General features: G+C 44.4%; 1 protein-coding gene across 1 annotated transcript in view; it reads left to right on the plus strand.

Annotated features, from left to right (window-relative positions):
* Positions 1–760: 760 nt before the first annotated feature.
* The window catches only part of FAM117B (family with sequence similarity 117 member B), a 131501-nt gene continuing 120035 nt past the window's right edge, over positions 761–12226 (plus strand). Inside the window, exon 1 of the mRNA XM_017536818.2 lies at positions 761–1629. Within this exon, the coding sequence (XP_017392307.1) occupies positions 825–1629 (805 nt within the window). The 5' untranslated portion in view covers positions 761–824. The remainder of the gene's footprint in view (positions 1630–12226) is intronic.

A 12226-nucleotide genomic window follows, 5' to 3' on the forward strand; every position in this document is an offset into this window, starting at 1 on the left:
ACAATGATCATAAGAATCAAATAAGGCCATCTGTAAACTATTGCACTTTACAAACTGTTAGGGTAGCAGCCATATTTCCAAAGTATCAGGGAACAGCGAAGCAGCTGATTAAAATAAAGTCTTGATTACTTGAGATACAGGAGGGTAGAAATAACATGTGGTAACTGAACTCTATGGATACTATCTAAAATCGCATTCTAACAGGCAAGTTTAATCTTTCTGAGATTTGCCTTTTCCTAGAGCTTTAAAAAATAAGAAAGAAGAGGGGTGTAAAATGCCAGTAAGGTTAAATTTCTTCTCCTTTTGAGCCCTGCCCATAGGTAGATAGAATTAGGGCAGAACAAAAAGATTAAGAATAAAAGCCCGAAGGAGAGGCCCGTACATGTGAATATACAGTGAATACTGGGGTAAGGAAATGAGTTATGCGGAAAAGGCTTCAGATCATCCCTGTGGACCGCTCCGGGTCTGGACATTCCCTTTGTCAACCTTCCAGAGTCTGAGTCCCAGGGCTCCCCACGGCGGGAAGGGAAAGGCGCGCGTGGCTAGGCGAGCGCGTACACGGGCACTCACGTGTACACACACACGCGCGCACACTACACATACACACACGGCCCGTTTCCTCTGCTCCCTCCCCGTGGGGGGCGGGTCTCTTTCTCTTTAAAGAGGAGACGGTCTACGCGCACACCCAGGCTCTCAAGGCCTCCGGGGCCCGGGACCCGAGCTGCTCGCAGCCAATGGGAGTGGTGGAGCGGCTCGAGCGCGGCTGACGCTACGCCAATGGGCGCTCGCGGGGGGCGGGGGCAGCCGAGGAGACACTATTGTTGATGAGCGGCGGCGGCGGCGGCTGCAACACCTCGTTGCTGCAGGTCCCGGCCCCGGCCCAGTCGCCCCCTACACCTCGGAGTCCGGCTTCGTCACTCAGTCGCGGGGGCTTGCCCTGCGGCCTCGAGAATCCTACCCCTGCAGCCCAACAACAACAAAACCCCCCGTCTCGCCCAGTCACCGGGGAGGGGGGGACCATGTCCCAGCGGGTGAGGCGCAATGGGTCCCCCACGCCGGCCGGCTCCCTTGGGGGCGGTGCGGTCGCCACGGCCGGGGGACCCGGGAGCCGCTTGCAGCCCATGAGGGCGACGGTTCCGTTCCAGCTGAAGCAGCAGCAGCAGCAACATGGCAGCCCCACGCGGAGCAGCGGCGGCGGCGGCGGCGGCGGCAACAACAACGGTGGTTGCTGTGGTGGCGCCTCAGGCCCCGCAGGCGGCGGCGGCGGCAGCGGCGGCGGCCCGCGCACAGCCTCGCGCAGCACCAGCCCCACGCGCGGCGGCGGGAACGCGGCCGCGCGCACCAGCCCCACGGTGGCCACGCAGACGGGCGCGTCCGCGACGTCCACGCGAGGCACCAGCCCCACGCGCGGCGCTGCGCCCGGGGCTCGCGGGAGCCCCCCACGGCCGCCGCCGCCGCCGCCGTTGCTTGGTACCGTGTCGTCGCCCAGCTCGTCGCCCACACACCTGTGGACCAGCGAGGTGAGCGCGGCCCCACCCCCAGCCCGTGTCCGACATCGGAGGAGGTCTCCGGAGCAGAGCCGAAGCTCGCCGGAGAAGAGGAGCCCCAGCGCCCCGGTTTGCAAAGCAGGTAAGTACTGGGGGTCGCGCAGCGAGGGGGAGGCGGCGGCGGGAAGGGGTCCCGGGCGCGCGCTGCCATCGCGCGGGGACTGCAGCGCTGCCGCGGAGCCCGGGTGGCTGGGGGCGGGGCTGGGGGCGGTGCCGGGCGGTGGGGACCGGGCAGTGTGGACCCGCCTTTCCCGGGCCTGCCTTGTGCCCCGTTTGCCCGCCTCATTCATCCCTGTGTCCGCCCCGCGCGGCTCCCTGGCGGTGGAGGTGCAGCAGCTAAACCTTGGGCTTGGGCTGATGAGTGTTAATGATAAACCTGGCGTCCTGGCTTTCCGGTCGTTACTGCTCACCCTCCCTTGCGGGTGAGGCTAGGTGGGAGTGGTTTGTCATTTTGTTTTAGGGACAAGGTTAATGTTGACGTAGCCCATGTCTGCTGCTTCTAAATATTTGTGTTCACAAAACAGTCTCAGATGTGGGGTACTGAATGCATTAGCAGTGGCAGATTTGAATCACTGAACAGAGGCTGAGACACTCGTGTTTGAGCATTTCCAAGACTTGATAAATGGGTAGCAAGAAGTCAGAATTAAGCAAGATTCCTTAGGAAGGTTTATGGGTTTTGTCTGAGGCTCTGGGTGTATTTCTGATTTTATGTACTGATTCTGTGTTTTGAACGTAAAAAAACAGAATCCAGTGTTTGTCTCCATCTTGTTATTGTTTTAGGGAGCTAACATTCGTTGTTTTTCTGTTTACCTGGAAGCTTTCTCGGGAAAAGTCCTGAATGGGTGCCCATGGAGTCATTCATAAATAATAACTCAAAAGAGAAATTCAGATTGGAGGAAATGGAAAGGGATAAAATTTATCATCTTGTTGCCTTGAGAAACGAAAGGAGTGGTTTTTAGTTATATATTCATTTTTGTCAACATATATCTTTGTCTTCCCCTGTCTGGGGAACTTCTGTTAGAACCTTCCAGGCAGAATGATTGGGAATTTGAGGAAACGAATTCACATGAAATAGTTTCCGAAATGGAAAGAGTAGGATGACTCTTTCTTACTATTTATTTTATGAAAGGTTTTAGATAACACTATTTTGGAGAGAATTGCCCTGGAAAATGATGAATAGTATCTTCTTTTTTTTTTTTGGAGATGGAGCCTTTGTCACCAGGCTGGAGTGCAGTTATACTCATTGCAACCTCTGCCTCCCGGGTTCAAATGCTTCTCCAGCCTCAGCCTCCCGAGTAGCTGGGATTACAGGTGACTGCCACCATGGCCAGTTAAAAAAAAATAATTTTTGTATGTTTAGTAGAGACGGGGTTTCACTGTGTTGGCCAGGCTGATCTGGAACTCCTGACCTCAGGTGATCCTCTCGCCTTGGCTTCCTAAAACGCTGGGATTACAGGTGTGAGCCACTGCGCCTGAACCAGAGCAGCTTTAAACCTTTTGAGAATGCAGAATGCTCTTCTAAAACTGTGATAAAAGTACTAGACTTCCTCTCCCGGCTTCATAACCTCTGTCACCTACTGAACAACTACTATATGGCAGGTGGTTTTTATGCAAAATCTCATTTAACCCTCACTGTAGCTTTTAGAGAGGTTAACAAGTGGCAGAGTTAGTATTTATTTGAACTCTGGTCAATTGTACTCCAAAGATGATGTTTTTATATTATATCAAGAAAGTGACATCACGACGTGTAAGATAGAACCTGGGAAATGTATAGCAGGCCAAAATTACATGTACTTAGTTAAGATGTACTTAGACATCTAATGAACAAAGCTGCTTCAGTCCTTCAGCCTTCTGGAGCCACCATAGTGCATCAGGTGGAGGGGAAAGAGAGCTGCTTATAAGTGAGCACTAGAGGTGACAGAAGGAGGTGCAACCCGCAGCCTGGTAACAGAATCTGCCTCTCTTAACAACTGTTTGATACTCGGAGAAACACGCTGAGAACTGGGTTGATTTAAGTATTAGCAGCTTGTGGCAGAAGGTACTCTTTCCCTCTGATCTCTAGGAGGGCTCTATTTCCTGGGATTTGAGGCTACTCCTGTGCCCACTCTTCATGTTTTGAAAGACCCCCTCGCCAGATTATCCTATAGAGTATTTGCTGTAAAATTATCCTCATTAGCTCCCCCACCAAAAAAAAAAAAAAAAAAATCCAGAAAAATAAAAACTCTTATTTTTCTAGTGCCGAACTTTCACTTAGATGTGATAAATATTATCTGTTGTTAAGTCATACCCTACTGTGAATGTCTCAGTTTCTTTCTTAGGAATTGTTTCACTCTTCTAAATATCCATGCAGAGGAGAAGAAAGTGTTTTCAGATTTCAAGTGTTCATAACACACAAACTACAATTAAATCATTTGCTGTTTTTATATGACTAGATCTGGAAGGTGAGTCTTTGTAAACTCCAGACCCCCTTTTTTCTTTCTTTCTTTCTTTTTTTTTTTGAAACAGAGTTTTGCACTTGTAGCCCAGGCTAGAGTGCAATGGTGCCATCTCAGCTCACTGCAACCTCCGCCTTACGGGTTCAAGCGATTTTCCTCCCTCAGCCTCCCAAGTAGCTAGGATTGCAGGCACCCACCACCATGCCCAGCTAACTTTGTATTTTTATTGGAGATGGGGTTTCGCCATGTTGGCCAGGCTGGTCTTGAACTCCTAACCTCAGGTGACCCACCTGTCTTGGCTTCCCAAAGTGCTGGGATTACAGGCTTGAGCCACCACGCCCGGCCTCTCACCCCCTTTTTGATTAACGGGAGGCTACCACCAGTTTGCAGCCTTGATGAAGTGTAAAAATCCCTACTGCAAAGGGGAAGAGCCTACCCCACGTAGTTCTATAAACTTCATAGGACTCAAATTTCAGGTTCCATCTAGATCAGGCTGTTGGCTTTCAGGTGTCTTATCAGCTGAACTGAATGCCCTAACCTTTGTTAGGGATCTAGTATCTCAGAGTCCCTAAGTTGAAGGTGTCAAGATCCCTACCCAGCTGCTTTATTCTTCTGGAGTTAGAGCTGTTTGGCTCATGGCTGATGTAGAATTTCCTACTCTTGACTACTATAAAATAATTGAAGCACCCTTCCCTGACAGATATTTTAAACTTCCCACCTTCAGTGACTGTCATCTCCATAGCAAAGCTGTTTGTCATTAGGAGCCGAGGTATGTTTAGAAAAGGTATCTGGGCAACAGTGTTAACCAGGAAGTTTTTGTGCCTTCCCTGCTTTTACCCAACTTTGTTTTATTTATTAAAATGTCAAATAGATTATAAATGGTGAGATAGTATAACATAGAGGTTAGGAGGATATACTTTGGGTAAGCAGTTTGGATTTAATACCTGTGTTCCACCAACTAGAAACCATGTGATAGGGAAAGTTATCTGTCTTATCTGTGAAATGGATGGTAATATCTACTTTATATGACAGTAGGGATTAAATAAGGAAAACTGAGAAATAGCACAGTAGCTCAGTATAAAAGTTAGCTGTTGTGTATCATATTAGTTTTGCTTCTAGTTTTAGTGGATGTAACATAAATTGCCAGTGTAGGTTCAGTTTTCATGGTCGTATGAAATTGCAAATTGGTAATAATGTTGCCTGTGAACATCCAAAATAGTGTTTCTCAAAGTGTGCTCTGTGGTTCATCTGTATCAGAATCACTTAGGGTGTGTGGGTTATTAAAAAAAAAATTTGGCCGGGCAAGGTGGCTCATGCGTGTAAGCACTTTGGGAGGCTGAGATCACCTAAAGTCAGGAGTTCAAGACCAGGCTGGACAACATGGTAAAACCCTGTCAGTCAAGCCTGGGTGACAGAGCAAGACTCTGTCTCAAAAAAAAAAAAAAAAAAAAAAATTGATATTTGTCTCTAGTTCCTTGCACAGAGATCCTAAAACCCTTGTGATTTCCTGAATGATAGGAGTGTCTTCTCTTACTCATTTTGAGCCCATTTCAGTCACAGCTATGTCTACTGTCTGCTCTAATGAGGTCTTAGTTAGAGTCTCACTTTGTTGCCCAGGCTGGAGTGCAGTGGTATGATCCCAGCTCACTGCAATCTCCGCCTCCTGGGTTCAAGCAGTTCTCCTGCCTCAGCCTCCCAAGTAGCTAGGATTACAGGCATGCACTACCATGCCCGGCTAATTTTTGTATTTTTAATAGAGATGGGGTTTCACCATGTTGGCCATGCTGGTCTTGAACTCCTGACCTCAGGTGATTCGCCCACCTTGGCCTCCCAGAGTGCTGGGATTGCAGGTGAGAGCCACCATGCCCGGCTGAGATTGGGCTTTATAAAAACCTTTGAACAGTGATATTTGGAGGGTTGGTGAACAAAAGGTGCTCAGAGGGTAGCATGCTTGGAGGGGAAGCTGGAGACTTCTCTCTTCCCCATGCCTTGCCCTGTGCATCTCTTTCATTTTAGCTGTCCTGGGTTGTATCCTTTATAATAAAACTGGTAAACCTAAGTGAAATATTTCCCTGAGTTCTGTGAGCCATTCTGGATAATTATGAAACCTTAGGAGGGTTCATGGGAACCCTCAATTTATAGCCAGTTGGTCAGAAGTACAGGTGGCTTGGGACTTGGTGATTGGCATCTGAAGTGCAGGTAGAAGGGTGGGGCTGAGCCCTTAACCTGGGGGGGGGGGCGGGGGTCTGTGCTGATTCTGGGTAGTTAGTGTCAGAACTGAATTGAATTGTTGACCATTTGGCGTCCAGAGAATTGGAGAATTGGTGGTTGGTGTTGGAAAACACCCCAGGGTGCATGTTAAAATGCAGATTCCCAGGCCATGCTCTAGGCTTTGAAAGCCTGTTCCACACCCATGATTTTGCTGTACTCTAAACTGAAAAAGAACGGCCAGAAGTCCACAAGGAAAATAGTTTGAAAACTCATTAGAGAAAAGGGAAGTACAGTGTAAGTTATTTTTGTAGTATGGCTGACTGATAGTAATATGTAGGTAGTGGCTGGGTGCGGTGGCTCACGCCTGTGATCCCAGCGTTTTGGGAGACCGAGGTGGGTAGATTACCTCAGGTGAGGAGTTCAAGACCAGCCTGGCCAACACGATGAAATCCCATTTCTACAAAAAATACAAAAATTAGTTGGGCGTGGTGTCACTTGCCTGTAATCACAGCTACTTGGGTGGCTGAGGCAGGAGAATCGCTTGAACCTGAGAGGGGGAGGTTGCAGTGAGCTGAGATCGCTCGTGTGTGTTTATGTGCGTGTGAGACAGAGAGAATATTTAAATTATATGTATAATATATGTTATATATTTTATACATAATATATTTTATACATTTTTATATTATATATAAATGTTTCTTGATATATTCATATATAAATATATAAGTATATAAATATTACTTGCTACATTTATATATGTATTTTATATATATGTAGCAAGTTGTGTTCTTGCTAGTTTCCCTTTTCCTTTGGATGTATTAAGTTGTGTATAAATTTGGTTGTTTATTGTAGTGGGGGAGTGCCAAGGGCAGCAGAAAGAGATAACTTCTTTTTTATTTTATTTTCTTGTTAATTTTGTATTTTTAGTAGAGATGGGGTTTTGCCATGTTGGCCAGGTTGGTCTCGAACTCCCTACCTCAGTTGATCCACCCTCCTTAGCCTCCCAAAGTGCTGGTATTACAGGTGTGAGCCACAGAGCCCCGACAAGAGATAACTCTAATAGGCACAATCAAGAATCAAGGTACCAGAACCTCATACAGTATTTGTGTCGTCATCTTTGATGTCTACTTTTTAGTACCTTATGAAACACAGCTTTAAGAATTTAGTGTTTCTCTGACATTTGGAGGATTGCTGCTAACATCACACATTCAAGGGAATTTTTTGTTTTGTTTTATTTTTGGAGACGAGGTCTCTGTCACCCAGGCTAGAGTGCAGTGGCACCATTTCGGCTCACTGCAACTTCTGCCTCCCAGGGTCAGATGATTCTCCCACCTTAGCCTCCCGAATAGCTGGGACTACAGGTACATGCCACCATGGCTGGCTAATTTTCTGTATTTTGGGTAGAGACTGGGTTTCACCATGTTGTGCAAGGTGGTCTCCAACTCCTGAGCTCAAGCTATCTGCCTGCCTCAGCCTCCCAAAGTGCTGGCATTATAGGCACGAGCCACCATGCCTGGCTAAAGGGAATTTTTTTGGTTTGTGATGTCTATATTTTGCAATTGAAGATGAGACAAAGTAGAAACTTCTATTAGTTTTATGTCTTGGCTAGTAGAATTTACGTTTAATTAATTTAGATTCTGTAAGCTTTGATTGAACTACTCTGCGTTAACAGTGTAATGCAAAGATGTAAAAGACACAAGGAATTCCAGAGTCTCACAAACTAGCCATGTAAGACAGATACATAAGCATGTAATGTGATGAGTTCTCTGGCCTTAGAGGGTGAATAATTCTACAAGGGATGGGTATAAAAGTTCCCTTAAAGGATATGAATTTTGAATTGGATTAGAAAGGGAGGAACAGAACTTTGCAGTTGGATCTTAGAGGTGTGAAAATATGCCTATCATACTCAGTTTTTTGTGGCTTGAAATGTAGGGTAATAGGGTGTTGGGATGGTGAGAGCAGGAACAGTAGAAAAAGAAAGATACGTAAGTTTTTAGAATGGCTTTGAATAGAATGTATGAATTAGAAAGTATTCCATGGTTAATAGTATGTGCTCTGGAGCCAGACTGTCAGGGTTCAGATCCTGGCATTACCATTTACTTGCTAGTAGTTTACCTTTAGGCAAGTTCACTTTACTTGTGGAAAAGGGGATACCAATGGTACTTACCATAGAGGATTGTTACAAGGTGTAAGATCCTTGTAATCTCTGTGTGGGATATAGGAATCTCAATATTAGATATTTTGATATCATTATCTTCCTTCTCATCCAAGGCTTTAGGCATTCAAAGTTATTATTACTAGTGTTTATGTTCTTAGAATAAATAGAATATATTATATATAAAAATATGATGAGTAGAGTGTGACTTGAGTGTTATCACAAAGGCATTGTTAACTTGAATTTAGGTGCAATGACAGTGGGAATGGCAAGAGTAAAAGAGATTGAAAAGACTGATTTGGCGAACTGTTGGATGTAGAGATTGAGAAAGGGGGCATTGAGGGTGATAATTTGGATGGTGGTTCTAATTGATAACAGTGAGGACAACAGATTTGAGAAAAGAAAATGAACTCAGTTGTGGGTATAGTTGGTTTGTGCACTCAGAAACTTAAGATAATTTTTTAGATTTTGGCAAATAACAGCTTTAAAACTCAGGGATACGGTTTGAACTTGGGGGTAGAAATTAGGACTCATTAATTGCAGTTCAGTAAACATTCATTTAACCTGTACATCATGGTAGGCATTTACTTACAGGCAACACTCAAAATGACTAATCACTAGGGTGGATAAAATGATAAGGAAAATGCTGAAGATAGAACTCTGGGAGAAAACAAGCATTTTTAAGGGTAGAAAGAAAAGCCAGTGGGGCTGAGCACAGTGCCTCATGCCTGTAATCCCAGCACTTTGGGAGGTCGAGGTGGGCGGATCACTGGAGGTCAGGAGTTCGAGACCAGGCCTGACCAACATGGAGAAACCCCATCACTACTAAAAACACAAAAATTACCCGGGTATGGTAGTGCACACCAGTAATCCCAGCTACTCAGGAGGCTGAGGCAGGAGAATCGCTTGAACCTGGGAGGTGGAGGTTGCGGTGAGCCGAGATTGCACCATTGCACTCCAGCCTTGGGAACAAGAGCAAAACTCTCAAAACAAAACAAAACAAAACAAAAAAAGAAAGAAAAGCCAGTAAAGAAGCCTGTGATTGAATGTGGTAGGAGGAGAAATGGTAGAATAGTGTCGAGAGAAAGCCTAAAAGAAAGATTGTATTTCAAGGAGGAGATGGCAAAGATTTTTAAATGCTGTGAAGAGAACAAGTAGGCTGAGCCTGGAGAATAGGCCTTTGAATCTGGCATGTAGGTTAGTCAACGATCTGTGAGAGGAAGTACTTTGAGAAGCATGTTGGGGGCACAAATCAAAGTGGAGGATGAGGAAGTAGAGGTAAGAATATAAAGTACTTTAATGTCAGTGGACAGAAGGAAAGTGACAAAACTGGGTGAAGGGTGTGCTAAAGTTTCAATTATTAATAGGATGTGGAAAACTTCAGCTTGTTTATAGGTTTTAGGGAAATGATTTATAGAATGAAAGATTGCAAATTCAAGAGAAGACGGTAAATGTAGATGGTGCAAGGTTATAGAAAATGTGAGAGGCATGGGATCTAGTACATGGTAGAGTCTGGAAATCTCAAAAACAAATATTCTTTGAGGAAGGAAGGAGGTAAACTGGGAGTGGGTTAAGATGATAGATAACTCAGCAGTAGAAGGGAAGGAAGTTGAAAGTCAGCTACTTCAATTTCCAAACTACTTGAAGACAAAAATAGCATGCTTTTCTTAATACTATATTTTAAAGTTAAAATTTATTTTTCTAAACTACATGTGCATAATTTAGAATGTCAAATAGTACTAAACTTATCAAATAAAATTTTCCTTTGTCGCATCCTTTTCCACTCCCTCTTCCTGGCCCCTAGAAACAACCACTTTCAACTCTCAGCGGTTTCTTTGGCTGTTTACCGACGCATTTTCTTTTTCTTTTCTTTCTTTCTTTTTTTTTTTTTTTAAAAGAGGCTCGCTCTGTCACCCAGGCTGGGGTGCAGTATCAGGATCTCGGCTCACCACAACCTCCGCCTCCCAGGTTCAGGCAATTCTCCTGCTGCAGCCTCCTGAGTAGCTGGGATTACTGGTGTGCACTACCATACCCAGCTAATTTTTGTGTTTTTAGTAGAGATGGGGTTTTGCCGTGTTGGCCAGGCTGGTCTTGAACTCCAGGCCTCAGGTGATCCACCTGCCTTGGCCTCCCAAAGTGCTGGGATTACAGGCTTGAGCCACCGTGCCTGGCCTACATATTTCTAAATAATATGCTTATGCTACTGCTTCAGTAATTTTCTTTTTCAGTTTTATGTATTATGTAGTGACTTGCTACAATGGAAAATGTACACTTAACTCTCTAATCACCATTCTATCCAATCCTTCCATTGTAGGTATAGCACGTTTGGGTTAAATCAGTATTAATGTTATGACTGTGTAAATATTGGTTACAGTGGAATCTAGTGGTATACTACAGTTATATTTCCTTTTTTAAAAAATAACTTTATGGTCCTAGAGGTTAAAATTGTTTTTTATTTTGATTGCTTTATTTTCTATGTGCCTATCACAAATTTATCCTTAAGAAAGTTTTGATAATGAAAACTTTCCTGTAAATAGCTAAAAACCTATGAGGTTTTTTTTTTTTTTTTCCCCCCCACTTGGAGATATCCCTTTTGGAGTCCTTCATCCTCCTATTCCAAATTGGCTCATTGATCTCTACATCTGCGGCACAGCTATTAGAACCGGAAACTTCCCTGGGAATTCTCTTCACTTCTCTCCTGTTTTGGATACCCTAATTTCTGGATCTTGTTTGCTGGAGCATATTTTCCAATAATTTTTTGCGAGAGGATGCATGGGAGGTATATGTTATCCTCAGACCTTGAAAATCTACAGTGATGTCCTTATACCTGTTTGACTGGGTATAGAATTAGAATTGTAGGTTGGAAATAATTTTTCTACTGAATATTGAAAGCACTTCATCTTCTAGCTTCTGGAATTGCTGTGGAGAATTTAGATGCCGTTCTGATTCTTAGTCCTTTGTTGGTGATGGGTGTGTCCTCTCTGGAAGTGTTACTGCCATTCTAAAATGAGGATAGCTTTGTTGTGAGGTGTTTCGTTGTTTGTTTTCTGTTCACTGTGCTGGTTATTCTGTGGGCTTTTTCAATCTGGAGACTCTTTCTGGGAATTTTTCTTTTATTATTTCTCCTTTCTGTTATCTTTGTTTTCTCTTTTTGGAACCCGTGTTACCTAGATGTGGTACATTGTGGAGTACACTTGTCATTTAACAATTTCTGTCCTAGATTCCATTTCTTTATCTGTTTGTTTTTCTTTTTTATTATGTTTTAAAATTTCAAAATACATTTTCTTTCAAAAAATTGAAACTGTGTCTCACTGTATTGCCCAGGCTGGTCTTGAACTCCTGGCCTGAGGTGATGCTTTTGCCTTGGGCTCCCAAAGTACTGGGATTGCAAGCATGAGCCATGATGCCTGGCCTGTTTTTATTTTTATCAGATTTATTTTATTTTCAGACGGAGTTTTACTCTGTTGCCTAGGCTGGCGTGTGGTGGCACGATCTCGGCTCACCACAACCTCTGCCTCCTGGGTTCAAGCAATTCTCCTGCCTCAGTCTCCCGAGTATCTGGGACTACAGGCGATTGCTACCACGCCCAGCTAAGTTTTTGTATTTTTAGTAGAGACGGGGTTTCACCATATTGGCCAGGCTGGTCTCAAACTCCTGACCTTGGGTGATCTGCCTGCTTCGGCCTCCCAGAGTTGGGGGATTACAGGTGTGAGCTACCGCACCTGGCCTATCAGATTTATTTTTATCTTGTGTCCCTTTTATTGATTTTTACCTTTTGGCCATTATATTTTAGTTCTTCAAGAGTACTTGCCTTACTGATTATTATTTGTCCTGTTAATGCCTTTCCTTTTTTTTTTTTTTTTTTTTTTTTTTTTTTT

Source organism: Cebus imitator, unplaced genomic scaffold (assembly GCF_001604975.1).
Source record: "Cebus imitator isolate Cc_AM_T3 unplaced genomic scaffold, Cebus_imitator-1.0 Scaffold101, whole genome shotgun sequence".
Lineage (NCBI taxonomy): Eukaryota > Metazoa > Chordata > Mammalia > Primates > Cebidae > Cebus > Cebus imitator.